This window comes from Dama dama, chromosome 18 (genome assembly GCF_033118175.1).
Source record: "Dama dama isolate Ldn47 chromosome 18, ASM3311817v1, whole genome shotgun sequence".
Taxonomy (NCBI): domain Eukaryota; kingdom Metazoa; phylum Chordata; class Mammalia; order Artiodactyla; family Cervidae; genus Dama; species Dama dama.
Window position 1 is genome coordinate 101,738,976 of NC_083698.1, and position 22,176 is coordinate 101,761,151.

Consider the following 22,176-nt stretch of genomic DNA (forward strand, 5'->3'; position numbering starts at 1 on the left):
TCAAGTTACAAAAACTTTCCTATCCTCTTATTTCTGAAAGAATTCATATAGAGTTAGTATCAAAAAAGACACAGTGCAAACTGTAGGCAGTGATTACCTCTGGGTAGAAGAAGAAGTCGTAAGAGGCAGAGGTGGGGGACGAAGGTCTTTCACTTTTTACTCTGCATCCTTTGGGACTATTTCCCTTTTTCCCAGTAAGCATATATTTTGAAATTGAAGAAGGGAAAATGTTTATAAAAAAGAAACCTGAATTGTGATTTAGCAATTTCTCTTCTAAAGTGGCACATCTTCCCGCTTGAATTCACTCTAAAAACTTCTAGTTTATTTTGTGAGAACCAGTTAATACAATTTTATTATATATGGCTAGGAATGTAGTAAGAAGTGCAGGGTTTGGTAGGTATGTACATTCACCCCACCTCACTGGGTCATGACCCTGACTTAACATCGGCAGTTAGCATTCTGTCTGTCTTAGCAATGACTTCCAAGGACTTGTGGATCCTTGTTACAAATAAGTTTATTAATATCTGTTCAGATATTTTATCTGCCTGCAATGCAGGAGACCTGAGTTCAGTTGTTTTCAGAACTACCTGGGAAGTCATATTCATGTTATCTTCAGTAATTTGGCAGGTTTCTTGTTTCATTTGTACTATTTATTTCACATAGATAGTCCATTTTCAAAATTCTGAAAGCTTCATAATCTAGAATTCAAAAGACTGTTTTATATACAATATCCCTTGACTATCTTTCAAAATGAAGTGGAGATTATCTATCTATCCATGTATGACATCAATTTCTAATGTCTGCCAATTCAGGTTTCACAGGAGTGTTTTCAAGCCAAGGAATTTGGAGCATGTGGACATTTCAAAGCATGACTGTTGTTCTACATTCTTTTCTCTGCATCTCTGATGATTGTGAATATACACAGATCACTGAAGACTGAAAACCAGCCTCAGTGGAGTAACAGCTGAAATGAGGGCAAGGACCTTCTACTACACTCAAGCACTTTCCATTTAAAGGTAGAAAGAGAGTGGAAAGCACACGCTGTCACGGTGTGCAGTTGCTAGCAGCAACCTCAGGTTTCTGAGTTCTACTGAGCCTAGATATCACAGCCCTCGTCCTACAACAGGTACTTGTTTTTTTGTATTTCCTTCAAGCCTGGTTATTGGAGATGTTTCTGCACTGCTGATTCTCAGATCTTTGGAAATCATTTCCTTGAAATAAGAAATAATGCCTGAGATTATAGCATATACTCAACAAAAACGCTGCCTTAAATGAATGGATGAATGAACAAACACAGAACAAGAACTCTAACAGAAGCCTGAGACTTGTGTTAAAATGGGACAAGGGCTTTCTTATTAAAAAAAAAAAGAGCAAACTACTGTGGTTGAGTCTCCTGAAACCTCCCTTAGACTGATTACCTAACGATATGTTTAATCAGTGTCAAGTCCCGTTATTGGTAAAGCCAATCCCGTGTCTAGTCCTTGCTTGGTTACATGCATAAAGACGATAAAACAAGGCGGCTGGTCCTGCTGCTGCTGCCTCAGTTTGATGGAAGAAATAGGAAAAGTATCAGTTAAGATATCAATAGCTATACAACTGGAGCAGAACACAAGACTTGGGGCAAAGCAGCATAACGATGGATGCCAGGTACATCTCAATGGTTGGAAACGATATTCATGACCTCATATGCTTATATGCCATAACATGAAGGCTGACGTCAAAACAATTAAAGTGTTTTAGGTACTTTGAACTTGTTTCTTCATTCACTGAATTCTTACAACCACCTTTAAAGGTAGTCATTATTAATTCTACTTTAAAGATGAGGCTTATCTGTGGCTCTGGGTTTTAGAGCAAGCAACAGACATTATTTAGGAACTTATTAAGGTTGGCCTCCACTAAAATGGTGCTTTTCCCAGTATCCTGAGTCTTGAAATGAGGCTGTGTTTATGACAGTGGATCTAGTATTTGTTCAAATGAATACTTAATAGAAAGAAGGTGGTTCTGCACACAAATACAACAGCCATTGCCCTCGGAGCGGGAGGTACAGCGAGGCCGGTGAGGATAAGCGGAAGGAAGAGTAGACACTGTTCGGGGAACAGAGCACCGGTGGTGTGGTCACACAGACAACATGGTGGCTTCAGCTCAGCTCAGTCACTCAGTCATGTCCGACTCTTTGCAACTCCACGGACTGCAGCACCCAGGCTTCCCTGTCCATCACCAACTCCCAGAACTTGCTCAAACTCATGTCCATCGAGCTGGTGATGCCATCCAACCATCTCATCCTCTGTTGTCCCTTTCTTTTCCTGCCATGTGGTGGGTAGTGCTCTACAAGGAGACCATGGTGCTTTCCAGGCAGGAAATAAGGGCAGTGACTCTGAGGCTTGTGCCCTGACATCTGTGGGTGTTCTTACCAGGCTCAAAGTGGATCATCTGGTTTTGTCACTTAGGGTTTTATTTTTATGATCATAAAAGTAGTAATTTCTTCTGATGAAAATTTGATTCATTTTGATAAGACCTGTGGACTGTTTACTCTTAGAAAATTTATCTTATTTATCTTAGTTAGAATGTAATTTAGTAAGAAATGTGCAAGTGACAAAGTCAAAGCTATCTTAATTCACACTTGCATGTTCAAATGTGGGTGTAAAAACAAAAACAAGACATTTGGGCAGAGTAACTAAACCCACAGGGACTTTCAATGTGAACTTGAACTTGCCAGTGATGGAAATAACCTCTGTTCTTCAATTCTAATAGAAACATGTTGGTGTCTAGTGTTGCCTGATACTTCTAAAATGAACTGACGATATGTAATACAGTATTATATAATTACAAGATGGCTGAAGATCCAAATCTTCAATAGAAAGCAAATGATTAAATAAATGAGGTATATATTAGCATTCACATAAATGCCAATTTTAACGATTGCACAGAATGTAATAATATATAATTATTTTTATATTTTTAAAGGTTACATAAAATGTAATCTTTCTATTTTATAATTTTAATAATTTTAAAGATCACACAGAATGAAAAATGTGTATGAACAGAATTCAAAACAGTATGTATATTAAGACGACAAGGGTGTAAAATTATGAATGAATAGGAAAGATAACGTACAGAGATGAAAAGGGTTACATTGTGGGGTTATGATTTAATAATCTTAAAATAAAAATTAGAAAGCAAGGGATCCAGCAGTATTGAAAAAGTGGTTTAAAAGAGTATGCCATGAAGAATAATCATAATTCAAAAATATAGCTGGCCTTTGAACAACATAGGTTTGAAATGTGCGGATCCACTTCTATGCACACACATGCATGATTTAACCATAAAGAAAAAAAATTCAGATTCAGAGAGATATAGGCATAACCAAAGAAAAAACAGGTATGATTTTGATAGCGAAAAACATCTCTTAAGGAAATGAACTCAACTAAAGGGGATTATGCTGTTAATAGAATTCGGCTCAGGTTTTACCATGTGGTTCTTTAGAATGGAGATCTTTGTAAGCTGAAGTTTGATCAACCCTGTGTCTCTGAACAACTCTTTCCTCACTGCACATGTGCGTATGGAGCTGTGGGGTGTTCCAGGAGTGCCATGCCAAGGACAGGCCACAGCTCTTCCCCAAAGTCTCTATATTAACCCTGGTGCGCCTGCCTCACCCAGTCCAACCTCACCTCGCTCTGCTCCCATCAGTCAGAAGTACCTATGCTTTTTGCTCCAAGCATGCTGAGAGGTTTCATGTACAATATAGGGCGTGGCCTGGTGTGATTTTTCTACTGCTAGGACTATTCCAGCTTCTCATCTCTTTCTTCATCCATCCAACACATGTTTACTGAGCACCTGCTAACCATGTTCAACACTGTATGAGGTGCTGGAGGACAATGTGAATGGAACAGGTTGGGTGATGCCCTCAAAGAACTTTCCATGGAGCCGGTCCCTGCATCCATCACCTGCCTCCTTCATTCTCCATCATCACGTGTTTTACTCCCAGAGATAAAATCATCTCTAAGATTTAAGATTAGCATATATGACTTGTGCCACCTTTCTGGTATCTCAGCTTTTGAATTCTCTAGCTCTTACTTCCATCCTAATCCCATCTGGCTGGATGTTTCAAAACCCTTCCCACAGCTCTCTAGACTTTGTCTGTTTTCCTTTTCCCTACATTTCATTTGCAAGCAACCTTGACCTATGACCTTCCTGGATCAGTCATGCCAACCCTGAGATTCAGCAATATATACATTTTATTAGGTCTTCCCTGGTGGCTCAAACGGTAAAGAATCTGCCTGCAACACAGGGGACCCGGGTTCGATCCCAGGGTCAGGAAGATCCTCAGGAGAAGGGAATGGCAATCCACTCCAGTATTCTTGCTTGGAGAATCCCATGGACAGAGGAGCCTGGCAGGCTACAGCCTGTGGGATCGCAGAGAGTCAGACACGACTGAGCGACTAACACTACTACACTACACTATACATTTTACTAAGCTAGATGCCGGGGGATGGAATGGTTACTAAGAAGTTTCTCCCATCCAAGCGCTAAGTCACCTGGTCTGAAAAGGTAGCAGCAACAAGGGACCCTGCCCTTCCTGTGTCTCAGGGTATTGTAACACTCTGGTTGACTTATGATGAATCTATGCTTGAATGTCAAATTCTCTTCTGTTAGCCTGGGAGTAGCCTGAAGACAGGAGCCATTGTCTGCTTTTTAACCTGGGACCAGCATCCCACTGGGCTAATGCACTCACCTCACCAAGACTGGGATCTTGGGCATCTTCTTAGAGACTTTAAAGAAACTCGTGTCCCCTTTGTTGTCGGTGAAGTACACACCGGCCACGCTGGTCACGAGGTTCCCCGGGAACGTGAACAGAACCCTCTCATCATCGCCCTGGTTGGCCCAATCCCAAGCCTGGCCTCCAATGAGCAAGCCTCCTCCACGTTTCATGAACTTGACCAGCTTCTCAGTCATGGTTTCATTGTAGGCATCAATGCAGTAAACCCCCAGGGAGTCTTTCACTTCCGGCTCAACCTTTGCCTCCACTCCAGAGCCCTCCAGGATTTTGGCCAGGGGTGCCAGGGAGGGGTGTACACCCACGGGTGCCCCAGGGGAAGAGCAAAGCCAACCCACTGCATTGAGGAGAAAGGGGGTGAGCTGGGCCTCCACCAAGTAGTCCTCGTGGGACGCCACCACCAGGCGGCCTCGGCCATAGGAGGAGGCCGCGATGAGGACCTGGCCCATGTCATTCACCATCACCGGGAAGGAGGCTTCTCCAATAAGGAGCAGTTCACACGGGACGGCGTCTTCGGGGACATCCCAGCTCGTCACTCCATTCATAAGGGCCTCGAAGGCAGCGGACGGAGTCGCCATGGCTGGACCGGCTTCTGCAGAGAGGAAAGCAAAGACTCAGCCTGCTGAAGAATGGGTGAACAGACAAATGAGCCAAGCGGCTCACTCATCCCTAGCTGGGGCAGCGCTTCCCACTGAGCAGATGAGACCCACGCTGTGAACAGACTCAAGCACTCACCGGGGCTGTCGGTGTCCCCAACCCAGGAGACCTTGTTGGGCCCTGTGCGTTAACACTCTTACTGTCAAACTAAACAAGCTCCACGCTTTTCCGTCATAGAAGGAAACAAACAGAAGTGAAGAACAAAAGCAGAACTGTGTCTCCAAAGACATACGTTCAAGAACTAACTCCCAGTACCTGTATGACCTTATTTGGAAATAGAGTCTTTGCACATGTAACCATGTTACGGTGTGGCCATAGTGGGTTGGAGTGGGTTCTAATCTAATGACTGGGCTTCCCTGATGTCTCAGCAGGCAAAGAATTCACATGCAATGCAGGAGATAGGAGATGCTGGTTCGATCCCTGAGTCATGAAAATACCCTGGAGAAGGAAATGGTGACCCGCTCTGGTATTCGTGCCTGAAAAGTCTCATGAGAAATCCGTGGTGGGCTACAGTCCAAAGGGTCGCAAAGAGTCAGACACGACTGAGTGACTAGGCAGAGAATTTAATGACTGGAGCCTTTAAAAGAAGAGGAAATTGGAAAAAAAAAAGAAGAGGAAACTGGGACACAGGTGCCCAGGGGAGAGACACACAGGCTATGAGAACATGAAGCCAGGCATCAGGGTCTCTGTGGTGTCTCTATGAGCCAAGGAATGCCAAAGATTTCTGGCGAACACCAGAGGTAGGTGAGACACGTAAAACAGACTCTCCTTCAGAACTTCCAGAAAGAACCACACCTGTCACACTTGGGTGTCAAACATCTAAGCCTCCAGAACTGCTACAGAGAACATTCCTGTTGTTTGAAGCTACTCAGTTTGTGGTACTTTATTGTAGCAACCACACGAAACCAACACAGTGGTGCAGCACGCTGTCTCCCCACCCCTGCTCCATCCCACTCGGCACTCGCACTGATCATACTAACCTCAGCGTGGGGCCAGAAAACCAAAAGCAGAAAGTAACACATTATGAATTTATAGCAGATTATTACTCGCACCCGGACATAGCAGAAAAAGGTGTATATGTCGATGGATGTGCAATCACAAAAACCCTCTGCTTCTTCACCTTGAGCCCCCTGCTTAAAGTCACTCTGCAGTCTGACCTCCTCTATGTGTTCTTTACTGAAGCACTTCCCTCATGGGCAGACGTGTTTAACAGTCAGGACAATCAGCCCTCACCATCCTCGCTGACCACTCAGTGGCTCTGGACAATGCCGTTCCCTGGTCCCCGAGGCTCTGACCACCTCTAACCTTATAGCCAACCTCACTGTCTGCAACCTCGAACCACTTCCTTCCTGGCCTTCCCTTTCCTCTTCTGAAAATGCAGAGATTCCTTAAGTGTTTATCTTTGGCCCTTACCACTTTTTCCTGTGAGAGACTATGCTCACTCAAGGTATTATGGCAAAGCAATTATTAATACAAGCTTAGGCTCTGAGTTAGGCTGTCTGGGTTTGAGTCTCAGCTCTGCTGTTTACTGGGATCTGGCAACCTTTCTCAGACTTGAGTTCCTCATTCATTAAGTAGGAAAAATAGCATCTACCACACAGGATTGTTTTGAAGATGAAAGGAATAGCATTGGTTAAGTGCCCTTCCATTATTTATTTTATATATATATATACATTGCCTAAAATTAGTTGATCTAGAGTATATTTTATATATATATGTGTGTGTATATATATGTATATATATATATATACAGACATATGTGTATATATATCTTTGCTTAAAATTACTAGATTAAGAATAATTTTACACACACACACACACACACACACACACACACACACACACACACACACTGTGTGGGCTCTAGTCCATGGGGTTGCAAAACAGTCAGATGTAACTTAGCAACTAAATAACAAACTACTATATATATATATGTGTGTGTATATATATATATATATATAAATATATATAAAATGCATATAAATGCACACGTGTGTGCTTAGTCACCCAGACTCTTTGCGACCCCATGGATGGTAGCTCCCCCAGCTCCTCTGTCCACGAGATTCTCCAGGCCAGAATACTGGAGTGGGTAGCCATTCCCTTCTCCAGGGGATCTTCCCAACCCAGGGATCAAACCTGCGTTTCCTGCACTGCAGGCAGATTCTTTACGGTCTGAGCCACCAGGGAAGTCCATATATATGTGTGTGTGTATATATATATCAATTATATATTATACATACATATATGTGTGTGTGTGTATATATATATACACAAGTATATATACATTCTTTGCTTAAAATTACTTAAGAGTAAGCTATTTAAGTATGCATATAATAAGGAATTCTTATAAAGTGAAAAATATCTAATGTCAGATTTTTACCAACACTGGATTAAGTGTTTATTGACTCTGATTTTTACAGGTTTCATATTTTAGAGCCAATACTAACACTAATGATTATATTTAGTGAAGTATTTCGATGGGTTCTTGAAAAAATCCTTGGCATAGCCCTTGTCTGTGCCTTCCCCAAGCCATGGATTCAAAGGCCCTGGTCCTGACATAACTAATAAACGCAAGACCCCTACTGAAAGCACATTCTGCCATTTGTAACTGTCTCTAAAACTACAAAGTCTTAACTTTTTCCCCTCCAAATTAGCTCCTCTTGGGTAAATTCCATAAGCTCAAGGTCCCTAGTTGTTAAAGAGTAATCTGCACCCCACAGAGAAGATACAATCAGCAGACAGTTGGTTAATAAGGGCTTGTCCTGCCCCTGCTCCTCCTGGGGTCCACAAATAGCTGGGACAGCAAACCGCAAGAGTCACGGTTGTGTCTCCTCTCCCTCCTGCTCCACATCCAGTGGTTTCCAACACACACTGTCGCTAACCTAGTTTAGGTCCTCAGTAATTCATTCCTGGACAAAACAGATCCGGCTTCTACGTCATCAGTAACTGTTCTCACCTTTATCCTTCTACAGTCACAGATTGTATTATTTCTCAGAAAAGAAGACCCAGAGCTTCATCTCTGCCCACAGGGGGAAATCTGAGCTTCCTCTTGGGGTTTAAGGCCTCCAGGGCTGGTTGCTCCTTACTTTCCAGCGTGTCTCCAGCAGCTTCCGGGATACCTGGCCTTCCTGGGCCTGCCCTGCTTTAACTTGAGATTCTCTTTCCATTCTCTTTCTTCCTGTTCCTGCTCCCACATCTTTCAAGCCACCAAAATCCTCCCCTTCTAAGAGAAGCTGGTCACAGAAGAGGAATCTTAAATAGCCAATTAATCTATGGAAATATGCTCAATCCACAGGAAATTAAAATAACATATATGTTTTCCATAAGCTTATATGAAAAGAAGTGGGGTAGGGGGCAAAGAAGAAGGAGGAAGAGGAGGAGGAGAAGATGAAGATAATTGACATCCCATGTCCCAGAGGCTTTGGAAACACTAGCACTGTCTCTGAAAGGCCTGAGAATCTGAAAGCAGTCTGATAGGGGCAACTCAGTTTCAAAGGTGAGCCCATCCTGAGACCAGCAAACCTAATAGCCTTTCTTACAAAAATGAGAGCAGCAGTATTGAAGACATATGCACAAGGCTGCTCACCACTACACAAAACTACAAATGGAGATGGATACATGAAAATCCTAGACGGGGAGACAGATGACAAGGAAGGTTTCCCAGAACCATTTTTGACTCCCAAGGGTGCAGGATCGCTGATCCAACTTCCCCGTATCCCCCAGATAGGCCATGGTACCCACCGTGAGGCCCTGGGGTGTAGCCCCCCACCCACCACCCATACATACTCTGCAACAGCTGCCATACTGTCGGTAGTGAGGATACTCCGAACTCACCTAGAGCAGGGGACTCTAGCTGGCTTTTCTCTCTCTAGCTGGCTTCCCTTGTGGCTCAGCTGGTAAAGAATCTGCCTGCGATACGGGAGACCTGGGTTCTGTCCCTGTTTGGGAAGATCCCCTGGAGAAGGGAAAGGCTACCCACTCCAGTATTCTGGCCTGGAGAATTCCATGCAATAGTCCATGGGGTCGCAAAGAACCAGACACGACTGAGCAACTTTCACTTTCACTGAGCTGGCTTATGGGAGAAGTATCTGTGGAGAAGTGACAAAGGGGATGGACAAAGTGGCCTGGAGATTTGAAAAGGAGGGAACAAGGGAGAAGAGGGGTGATTTCCTGCTGAGTTGGTTTCTGGGCTAGAGGGGTGGTGGCCTGAGGGGAGTGGGGTTTGGGTAGAAACACCGCAGCACCCCCTCTCCGTCAGTTTTCCCCTTTCCTGCACTGTTTGTGAGGCTATCGTATCAGACCTGATCTGATAGCAATGCTGTGAATGTGGCAAGACAAGTTTTGAGAGGGAGAAATGTTCGAGAAAAGTGTGATAATCTGTATTACAAAGCTATTACAAAGAATAGAGTTAAATCTAGTTTTCATCTACCTAGAAGAATGTCCTAGATACATCTGAAGTGAAAATTTCAAATCACTGCAATATGTAGGACACAAACCCAGTTTTGAATGGATAAAGATACTAATAATACTAGTAATTTTAGTAGTAGTAACGGTATAGTGCTTGCCAGGGCCCAGCATTATAAATGCTTTATATACATTACTTAATTCTGACAATAAACCACTGAGGTATGTGCTATCACTATCCTAATTTTTAAAATAGCCAAAACCAAACAACAAAGAAAACAAAAAACTTGATGGCCAGAGGATTTGTTACTTGCTTAAGTCACAAAGGTGGTAAGAGATCGATTTTTCATTGAAACCCAGGAAGTCTAGTACTGCAGTCCATGTTCTTAAGTACCAGAAACACATAAGTCTGTTGCTAGGATTTTATTGTGGTTGCACAGCTGCTCAGTCATGTCTGACTCTTTGAGACCCCATGGACTGCAGCTCACCAGGCTTCCCTGTCCTTCACTGTATTCTGAGTTGCTCAAACTTGTGTCCATTGAGTCGATGATGCCATCCAACTTATACAAGTCTGTTGTTGTTCAGCCACTAAGTTGTGCTTGACTCTTTGCGACCCCATGGACTGTAGCACACCAGGCTCCTCTGTCCTCCACTATCTCCTGGAGTTTTTCTTAGTTAACTTATTTATTTTAATTGGAAGATAATTACTTTACAATGTTGTGGTGGTTTTGGCCATACCTCAAAACCAATCAGCCATGGGTACACATGTTCCCCCCATCCCCATTCCTGAACCCCTCTCCCACATCCCTCCCTACCCCATCCCTCTGGGTTGTCCTAGAGCACCGGCTTTGTATCTCCTGGAGTTTACTCAGACTCATGTCCATTGAGTCAGTGATGCCATATAACCATTTCATCCTCTGCCGCCCCCTTGTTTTGCCTTCAATCTTTCCCAGCATCAGGGTCTTTTCCAGTGAGTCAGTTCTTTGCATCAGGTGGCCAAAGTATTGGCGCTTCAGCATCAGTCCTTCCAATGAATATTGATTTCCTTTAGAATTGACTGGTTTGATCTCCTTGCTGTGCAAGAGACTATCAAGAGTCCTCTCCAGCACCACAATTTGAAAGCATCAATTCTTTACCACTCAGCCTTCTTTATGGTCCAATTCTTACACCCATACATGATTACTAGAAAAACGATAGCTTTGACTATATGGACCTTTGTCAACAAAGTGATGTCTCTGCTTTTTTAATACGCTGTCTAGGTTTGTCATAGCTTTTCTTCCAAGAAGCAAGTGTCTACCTCCTTTGAATTTTTGTATCTATTACTATTATAATTAACAATAGAATGTACATGCATGCTAAGTCAGTTCAGTCGTGTCCAACTCTTTGCAACCCTATGGACCACAGCCCACCAGGCTCCTCCGTCCATGGCATTCTCCAGGCAAGACTACTGGAGCGGGTTGCCATGTGCTCCTCCAGGGGATCTTCAAACTCAGGGATCAAATCTGAGTCTCATTATGTTTCCTGCATTGGCAGGTAGGTTCTTTACCACTAGTGCCACCTGGAAAGCCCCAAAATAGCACAGATAATATAAATTCAATCAAGTAAACCCATTAAACAATTGAATATATAAATGATTAGATTCATCAACTGATTCTATTTCACTCATCCTAAAACATCTTTCTTCATCTCCCAACAAGTTATGCATTTGTCCACCAATAAATCTGATTTCCTCCTCTGTGGAGGTTCCTTGAACTCTGCAGCTGATTCTATCCCCACTTTAACCAGCTAACAGTGACCCCAACACTTGATTTTTAAACCAAATGTTTCTTCCTTGTGTTTGAATCCCTGTTTGCCCTCCTAGCTTCCTGAGCACAGATGGACACAGCCTGGGGGAATCCTTATTTCTCCCCTTAAGTTCTTCATCTTTGGTTCTCCTTATGGATCCTGCTTTCTCTGCTTTCTCCAGGCCCACTAGCTAATGAAACCCAAGGCACTTCTAAAGCAGAAGGTACCTCAGGCACAACTTGCAACTCAGCGGAAAGAGCTTTATAAGTCCCTTGCCCCTACCACAAAGAGGCCCCAGGGTACCTGCACAGGGTCTCCTTTTAAGAGCTGTTTCTGTAAGAGAGAGAAGGTAGAGGGCTTGCTTTGGATACTGTACCACACCTGCATTGTAGCTTGATTTCAAATCCCCAAAGTAGAGTAACTATGTGAGGTCAGGGGACATATTTTATATATTTGGATTCCCCCCAGGAATGAACAGGCACTCCACCGATGAATGACTGATAATGGATGTGGGTATTAAGGGCAAACCTGGGATCACTTCTACAGCATATAGCTACTCTGGCCTTGAAAAATGATTCATATCACAGACACCAACTCTACAGGTCTTGGTCCATTTTTACCATCAAACTCTTGTTTCTTTTTCTTTATATGTCTAATATCTTTCCCAGTGTCCACCATCTTCTGCTAATAGTAGCCATAATCAGGGTGGGTTCAACACCTTTCACATTCTGTTTTAGATATTACCAGCTCAATCTATTGATTTGATTTTCACTTAAAATGGTTTAATCCATACATTTAAAGAAATATGTAAGGCACATAGAGGGCTTCCCAGATGGCATTAGTGGTACAGAATCTGCTTGCCAGGGCAGGATATGCAGGAGACATGGGTTTGATCACTGAGTCAGGAAGACCCGCTGGAGAAGGAAATAGCAACTCATTCCAATATTCTTGCCTGAAAACCCCACGGACAGAGAAGCCTGGTGGGCTACCATTAGAAGGGTTGCAAAGAGTCTGACACCACTGAACACACACACACTAACGCACATGTAAGAATATGGATGTTAAAATACACATAAAACAATACACAAACTTCCATACACCAATCACCTAGCCTAAAAGACAGACCATTACTAATATCTTTCAAGCACTCTTGTGGCCTTCCAGAATCAGTTCCTTCCCCATCTCCATAGATGTGGGCATTCAAGACTTTACTTTTTCTGTTCCCCCAGTTCAACCTTAATGCACTCTCTTCTAAATTCCCAAGTTCCCTCCGGCGGCTCTCTGTCTTTCTCTCATTCATATTTGCTCACTTTTCTCACTCGGTCATTCCCAGGAAAATCGAGTAATGGAGGAGTATGGGCCCAGGAATGAGACCTGAGTTTTTTGTTTTTTAAATCTACCAGCCGCTTCCTACTGTGACCAGCCTGCTTTCCAGGGTGTCTATCACATGGACAGTGTGGGAGAGGGAAGTCAGCTCTGCGGCTGTTGGCGCTAAGTTCTGGTGTGGGATCCCCCTCCCACCTTCCCTTTCCAGGCTCTAGGTCGGCCAGATTTTCCTCCCCAGGTCCAGAGCCAATCTGCAAAGAGTATGTCGGTGACGTCAGAGGAGTGGAGAGGGGGCTGAGATGGGGGAAGCAGGAGGCGGAGGGGTGAGGGGAGGGGAGACCGCGGAAAAGCTCGCGTGCATTGCCATGGAATTCTCCTGGCCTGCTGGCAGGGAGCTCAGGGTGGGTTGGAGGGACACAGATCATCCGCCCCTGTTAGATAAACAGGCAGACAGACACACACCCCAACCAGTCTCGGGGGGGGGGGGGGGGGAGGGGGCAATGGGAGTGGGCGAGGGATCTCAGACCCAGAGACGGTGTTTGCAAAGATCAAAGGGCAGGAGGACAGAAGTGATGTTCCATCCCCAGCTCCCGGTGTGTTCCAGAGCAAGCCCTGCCACCACCCAGGGGCTACGGCAGGCTCAGCGATAAAGCTGCGGAGGAGAGGCCGTTTCTCCAAGGCCAGGCCTGCGCATAACTCGACCACACAAAGCAATTAAACAAACATCAGATGTCAGAACCCGTAGAGAAGCAATGCGGCAGGAGGGACGCAGAGCCGGAGAGCCGAGAACACTCACTCACAGGAAGGCGGACGCAACAGCGAGGGGTTCCGCCCCTCTTTTTAGGCACCCGCAACCTCTTCCCCTGCCCTGCCCGCGCCCCTCGGCCTCCGGCGCCTGCCTCCCCCTACCCGATCTCAGCGCACGGCCACTCGCCCCTGGTCCGGCCTGCTGGACGTCAGGAGAGGGCCACTCACCAGGTCGCCCCTGCAGCTTCCACGGAGGCAGCTGGAGGAAGCAGGGCTGCGTGCACAGAGGGGCCCTGGGTTCTGCGGGGAAGGGGCGGCCTCGCAAACAGCTCTAGGCTAGCGAGCTGGGCGGAGCCCGAGGGGGAGGAGGGGAGGGGCTCCCGACCAGTCTCCTCCCGCCCCCCGCTTCCTTCGGGGCGGGGCCGCGAGCCGAGGGGCGACGCTTGGCAGGGGACAGCACTTCTTTGTGTCGCCGGCCCAGTGGGCTGGGCATTGCGGTGGCCCCCATCCGGGCAGTGGGGGTGGCGGTTTTAATAAAGACATATAATTCTCTGACTATTCATTAGTAAAGGAAGAGGCTGAACAATCCATAGGATACAGTCTACAGAATTATTATTCAATCCTTATGAAGAGCTTAGATCTCCAGTTCATAGGAGGAATGTACTGGACATATTGCCTAGGGAAAAATAAAAATGGTAGAAATTGTTGAATAGGCTCTCGTTTTTATAATAAAAAGCAATCGCGTATATTTGTATTACGGTGCATGAAAGGACAGATTGATCTCTCCCTGCTAATATTGTTTAATCTGAGGAATATTGAAGGGCAACTTTTACATACTTCTGCATCATATGCACGGTTATGTGTTACTTTTGTAAATTAAAAATAAGAATATATGTCAAGCTACCAAAATTGGCTGAAATTTATTCTGCGTACTTGTCAAATCCTTTCTTTCTTGAAGTCCTTTCTATGACCAGCTGACAGTTGCTTTTCACTTCTCAGAATTGCAAGTTCCTACTTTGTGTGGTTACTTCGCTGAGCTCAGGTGTTACTATACAATGGTTAGGAACTCAGACTGTCACCAGATGATCTGGAATCCATCTTAGTGCTATAGTTTACGGGTTAGGTGACTTTGCACAAGTTACTTAATTCTCTGTGCCTCAGTGTCATGACCTATAAAATGGGGATGATAAAATTGGTACCTATGTCACAATCCAAGGCTTAAATCTCTGAGTGAATACCTACAAAGTTCTTAGATCAGTGTCTGGCAAACAGTAAGACTATGTATGCTTGTTAAATAAAATAAATATTCTGGTCATCCTAACATTTAATAGCATACAATGTTTCAGGAAAATGCATAGCTTTTAACCTTGAGTAAGATTTTGGTCCAAATCCAAGTCATTTTTTCTCTCCCCTTCTCCCTTCAACCCCCTTTTCCTAAATTGAATTGTATGAACAATATTCAATAGGAGTATGTGTGTAGGTGAGCTCACTGGCAGGATTTACATAGCGGTAACACCAGGAACAGAAGTCGAGGGATCCCAAATTCAGGATCCTGCTCAGTAGAGGAGTGATGGCAAGGAAGTCTTTTATCTTCTCCAGGGGCCAGGGTTCTTAGCTAAACAGGGAGGGCTGTTTGGCTGACTTGTTTGCTAAGACCCTTTTGGGTCTGAAATACCAAGATTAGCAGCACCAAGATAAAACCCCAAAACACCGAGTTTCATGAAAAATTTAAAATTCAAAACAAGAATGCATATATTGCTTACATACAAATAAATAATAGAAGGACAAAACTATACATGGGAGGGATACAACCTAACTTACCTCTGAGGATGGCAGTGTGACAGTTGGTGGGGAAAAGGCTTAAACGTCAGATTGTTTCTTAAGAAGAGATACAGGAAGGGAGCAAGGGAGTGACGTTGGGAGGGAAAGAGGGAGCTGAAGGAAAGGTGATCTGATAAATCTGTTGTGTAGTTTTCTGTGCTTATCTGTCATTTTGAAAGATTCTATTATGAAAAATGTTTGGAAAGGGCAAGAATACATTAGACTCTTGATGGCTACCTTTCTGGACGAGAAATACAGCACTAAAGAAATAAGAGCCAGAGTGGTAGGAAAAAAAAAAAAAAGCAGAGCCAGAAACAGACATGGAGAAACCTCAGGGAATCCTCTTTGAAAGATGTCTGGCTTTTTAGTGGTCTCAGGCCGAAAACCCGATCGCTTTCTCAGCCCCGCTGGACTCACTCCCCCCGCGACCCCGGCCCAGCCCAGCCGCAGGGACCTCCGTCTGTGCTCCGTGCCCAGAAGGCTTATCTGTACAAGACTCACCCGTTGTCCAGCAATATCCACACCCGCTACTTCAGAGGGGGAAGGGGCTCCTGTGCAGAGGTGTGACTCGGAGAAGCGGCACCCAGTCCGGATTTGATAACTGGGGGAGACGGTGGTGGAACCTGCGGGTGAAGGTGGGCCGCGGTGGGGATGGGGAGGGAGGAGGAGGCCGTCCCGGTAGCTGATTGGCGGACGCAACGGTGGGGGCGGAGCCTGGCCGACTTCCCCGCCCAAACCGCAGAGGCCCCGCTTTGTGTCAGCGTCTGCGCGAAGGTGCCCCCGCAGGTCCAGGATGGAGACCCTTGCCCCAGCCCTGGCAGGGAAGCAGGGCAGTTTGTCAAAAAAGAAACCCATGAGACTGTTTACCAGCCAGCGAGCTGGTTAATAAATAATGATAGATCTTTATATTAAATAATACAGCTGTTTCAGTGAAACATTAATGATCCTACTTTTTTATGTTTCTGTTTTTCTAACAGGAAAAATAAGGATATATTTGGCTACCTTAGGAAGTGGGAAGGGTTGACAGGTAGTTTCTTTTCTCTAGAAATTTTGTATTTTTTAAACGTTAAAAAAATACTTTGAAGTAAAAAAAATAAGACTGTTTAGTAAAATCACCCTTAACCTATATACCCAGCAGAAATGCATACGTATGTCACCAAAAGACATGCACTAGAATGTTCAAAGTAGCACCATCCTTAATAGTCTGGAAGCTACCCAAAACCTACCCTCACTGCTTTCTCATCCCTATCGCAACTCTGTCACTATCTTCTATTGTAAGAGCCTTAAATATGTTTTCAGACCAGCAAATATTGAGAATTTATCATCAAAAGGTCTGCTTTAAAAGAAATTCTAAAGGATATATCTCAAGAAGTAATAAAATAATCTTAGATAGGGGTGGGGAAGATAAAAAAAAATAATAATCTTAGATAAATAATCTGAGATGTAAGACAAAATGGTGAGAGACTTTCAGTTCTATCATTGAGAAAATTCCTTGTTTGGAACAACCTTTCCATGAAAAACAGCAATAAAAGTTGGGTAAAATACAGGAAACAAGGGAAGACTTTGAAGAGCAAACAATATAAACAGAGCCTGAGAAGCTACAATCCTGAAGGAAGGAAAACACAGGATGTGAACTGTACATTCGCTGTGGCTTTTTCTTTTAGAGCATTTTCCAGTTTACAATGCAAGATAATTGAGGCCAAGCAGGAAATGTCAGTCTTACTGGTTCAAGATTACCAAATGAATTGGAACTCAAAGGGTGAAATTTCAGACAAGAAACCTCAGAGAAGTGAATCTAAAAATCTATGTACAAATTCCCTCAAGTCACTGACTGATTTCTAAGCTGTGCATGCACAGGGAGAGACCCAAAAAACTTGCGGAAAATAGTGGCTAAAATGCCAGTCAACTGAGCAGTTCATTTCAGTAGTTCTAGACTTATGGAAATATGGAGGTCAAGCCCCACCAAAGTTAAGTGATTCTTACCAACACTCTCTGCTTTCAGGTGAGACATGAGAAAAACCATGGCATAAGAATAAAACAATGCATAAGACGTAAGGTCTATGCTCTTGGGTAGAAGAAAAATCTGAAATGGATCTGTTCTAAGAAAGCATAAAGCTAACCTTTGATACTATCAAAGTCATCTTCTGTTACTTTATCTGTCTCCCACCTCAAAAAAAAAATCCTCTTTGGAAAAAAATAACATCAACTACAACTTCCTGATTTTTCATTCATGATGTCTCTGTCTAATCCAAAATTTAGAAGCAGGCTAAAAATAAGGATGAATTGTGAAGAATTCAAGAGAAACAACAAAACATAGAAACATAGTTACAAGTGGTTCAGACATTGAGTTCTTAAACAGGAACTGACTTTAAAATAACTGTGATTAATGTAATGTTTTCAAAAATAAGAGAAACAGGCTGGAGAATTCCAGTATAGAATTAAAACTCATAAAATGTTAAAATAGAAAATTTAGAAATAAAAATAATCATTGAAATCAGGAATTCAATAGTTAGCTGTAATGGCATATTAAATACACGTGACCAAAGAATTGGTGGACTGCAACAGGATCAGTAAAAACTATTCAAAAATAACACACAGAAAGAAGAGATGATGCATAAGGAGATGAAAAGATAGAGAAAGAATATAATAAGAATTATGAGACAAAGTAAAAGGTAATGATGTGTAATTAGGCTCCCAGAAGAAAAGGAGAAAGAATGAAACAGAAGCAATATACTGATAATTAATGGCAGAAAGTTCCCCAAAGGGCTGAAAAACATCAAAACTCAGATTATAAAAACTCTCCTCATTCCATAAGCAGAATAAATAAAAAGAAAACTACACCTAGGCAGATTATAATCAAATGCTAAAAACCAATCTTAGAGAGGAAATCTGTAAGTTAGTGAGAAATAAAGGATGTTTTCCATTTAGAGCAACAATAATGCATATGGCTTCTCAAATGAAATGATAGAAACCAGAACACAGTGGTATTGTTTAAAAAAAAAAAAAAAGAAGAAGGTGATCTGCCAACCTAAAACTCTACGCATAGCAAGAATATTCCTCAAAAAGTGAAGGCAAAATAAATATAATTTTACATAAACAAAAGCTGAGAGAATTTGCTAGCAATACAATATAAAAAGTAGTTCTTCAAGATTAAGAAAAATGACCCCAGATGGAAGTACATAACAATAGGAAGGAATCAAGAATCCTGGAAAGAGTAAATACATGGGCAAATATAAGTCAATATTAACTATTTAAATAGACAAAAACATTTTATGGGATATAAAAGCATAAAAATATATAATAACAATAGCACAACTGCAAGATAAACTGTTTGGAAGTTATTGCATTGAGCCTTACACATACCCTGATACTAAAGTCAGACAAGACTACAAGAAAGCAATATTATAGGCCAACATCCTTGATGAATATAGATGCAAAAATCCTCAATAAAACATTACCATAGTGAATCCAACAGTACATTAAAAAAATCATACACCATAAAAAGTTGGGATTTGGTACAGTGATGCAAAGATGTTTCAACATCTGGAAATCAACTTCATTTCAGCTAACAAAATGAAGTATAAAATCATCTCAGCAGATGAAGAAAGAGCATTTGACTCTGTCACCCAGGTAGAGGGCGACAGCCCTCCTTGACAAAAATTGTGAAAAAACTGGATATAGAGGGAATATACATCGACATAATAAAGGCTATATATAACAAGCCTATAGTTATCATACTCAAGAGTAAAAGATTGAAAGTTTCTCCTCCAGGATCAGGGACAAGATAAGAGGTCCCTCCCTCATTTTTTCCCCAAGATAGCACTCAAAGTTCTAGCCAGAGCAACAAGGTAAGAAAAACACATGCCATCCAAAATAGAAAGAAATTATTTTTGTCTATAGATATGTCTGTTTGCAGATGACTAAATTCATTTATTAAGCTTTTCTATATATAAATTTGCAATCAGAGACAATTCAGCATTATTAATTCTTCGAATCCATAAACAGAATATCTTTTTATCTGTGTCTTCAATTACTTTCATCAGCATTTTATAGTTTTCAGTGTATAGATCTTTTACCTTCTTGGTTAAATTGTTGTTGCTGGGTGTGTGCTCAACCATGTCTGACTGTGAGAGCCCCATGGACTGTAGCCCACCAGGCTCCTCTATCTATGGAATTTTCCAAGCAAGAGTACTGAAGTGGGTTGTCATTCCCTACTCCAGGGGATCTTCCCTACCCAGGGATCAAACCTGTGTCTCCTGCATCCCCTGCATTGGCAGGCAGATTCTTTATCACCGAGCCACCTACTTGCCTTTGGTTAAACTGGTTCCCAAATATTTACTGATTTGATGCTATTATAAATGGGATTCTTTTTAAAATTTCCCTTTCAGGAAATTGCTCAATCGCTGTTAGTGCAGAGACAGCTCTGCACTAACAGAGTTCAATCGCTGTTAGTTACAACCGATTTTTCTAAGTTGGTTTTGTATCCTGTAACCATACAGTCAACTGACCTTCAACAAATGTGCAAAGCACACATGATGTGGAAAAGATAGTCTCTGCAATAAATGGTGTTGGAATAATTGGATACTCACATGCAGAAAAACAAAGTTGAATGCTTCCCTCACACCAAATACAAAAAGCAACTCAAAATACATTACAGACTCAAACACAAGATCCCAAACTGTAAAGTTACTAGGAAAAAACATCAGAAAAAGCTTAACAATGGGCTGCACAATAAATTTTTGGATATGACTCCAAAAGCACAGGCAATAAAAGCAAAAATAAACAAGTGGGACTATGTCAAGCCAAAAAGTGTCTGTACAGGGTAGGACGCAACAGTGTAGAGGGAAAACCAACAGAACAGGAGAAAATATTTACAAACCACATATCCAATAAGGAGTTAATAATATCCAAAACACATAAGGAATTCAAACAGTTAAATGGCAGGAAAGCAAGTAGTTCAATTAAAAATAAATGAAGGGCCTGCCTAGACATTTCTCAAAAGAAGATATACAAATGGCCAGCAGATAAATGGAAAAGTACTTAAATCCACTAATCATCATGGAGGTATAAATCTAAACCACAGGATATCACTTCACACCTGTTAGAAGCATTACTATCAAAAAGACAAGAGATGACAAGGGTCGGTGTGGATGAGGAGGAAAGGGAAAGCTTGTGCATTGTTGATGTGAATGTAATTGGTTCAGTAATTGTGGAAAACAGTATAGAAACTTGTCAAAAAATGAAAAATAGAACTACCATATTATCTAACAATCCTAGTTCTGGGTGTATATTCAAAGGAAAATAAAACCAGTATCTGGAAATAATATCTGCACTGCCACATTCATTGCAGCTTTATTCACAGTAGCCAAGATATGGAAACAACTTTATTCATTAATCCATCTGATAAGTGTCTATCAAATGGATTAATGAATAGAGAAACTGTGGTATATATACATAATGGAATTTATTTAGCTATTTTAAAAAAGGAAATCTTTCTGTCTGTGACAACATGGATGAACCTTGAAGGCATTATGCTAAATTTTGAAATAATGCAGACACAGAAAGACAAATACAGTACCAACTTCATTTATATGTGGAATATAAAACAGTTGAACTTACAGAAGCAGAGAGTAGCATGGTGGTTACTAGGAGCGGGAGAGAGGTTGGAAATGAGGCAATATTGATTAAAGATTGCAAAATTTCAGATATTCAGGTTGATTAAGTTCTGGAGATCAAATGTATAGCACAATGACTATTAGTTAACAATATTGTATTACATACTTGAAATTTGCTAAGATGGTAGATCTTAATTGTTCTCACCAAAAGAAAATGGTAAACTATACAAGGTGGTCGATATGTTAATTAGCTTGATTGGGGCAATCATTTCACAATGCATACTCACATGTAAACATCACACTGTACACTTTAATATGTGTGTGTGTATGAGTGTGTGCTAATTCGCTCCAGTTTTGTCTGACTCTTTGCGACTGCATGGACTGTAACCCTTCAGACTTCTCTGCCCATGGGATTTTCCGGGCTAGAATACCAGAGTGGGCTGCAGTGCCCTCCCCCAGGAGAGCTTCCTAACCCATGAATCAAACCCATGTCTCTTGTGTCTGCTGCATTGGCAGGCAGTTTCTTTACCACTAGTGCTACCTGGGAAGCCCTCCCAAAACCTTAACATATGCAAGCTTTATTTGTCAACTATACTTCAATAAACGTTATGAGTTAAGTATGCTATACAATTAGAGTTACTACTAAAATATTTGACCTAAAACTTTAGAACATGTAACTTAAAAATAAAAGAAGGAGTAAAATAGTGGGAAATAAAGGAGGATAAAAGAAAGAATGGTAAGAAATGAAAGAGATAAACCAGAAAAAATTAAGAGAAAATAATAAGATGGTAAAAATAAGTCTAATGCTATTACTAATTACAATAAATATAATTGGGTTAAATTATTCAATGTTAAATTATAAATTGTCAAACATTTTAAAAACCTAGGCTTAAAAAATACATGTATGTTTATGATATATATACTTTTTAATGTATTGGTATCTCATTATGGTTTTTATTTTTTTATTTTTACTTACTTGTTTAAATTTTACTTTATGTTTGACTATAGTTGGTGTACAATGGCATGTTAGTTTCAGGTCTACAGCGA

The 22,176-nt window shown here is 42.0% G+C and overlaps 1 protein-coding gene across 3 annotated transcripts in view; it reads right to left on the reverse strand.

Moving 5' to 3' along the window:
- The window catches only part of TCAF1 (TRPM8 channel associated factor 1), a 46,615-nt gene that overhangs the window by 17,585 nt on the left and 6,854 nt on the right, over positions 1-22,176 (reverse strand). For 2 of the 3 annotated variants that reach the window (XM_061165983.1, XM_061165985.1), the window contains exon 2: positions 4,733-5,366. In XM_061165983.1, coding sequence (XP_061021966.1) covers positions 4,733-5,352 — 620 coding nt within the window. In that variant the 5' untranslated portion in view covers positions 5,353-5,366. Of the gene's footprint in view, positions 1-4,732; positions 5,367-13,921; positions 14,051-22,176 lie in introns of those variants that run through there. The other variant, XM_061165984.1, reaches the window with a different exon arrangement.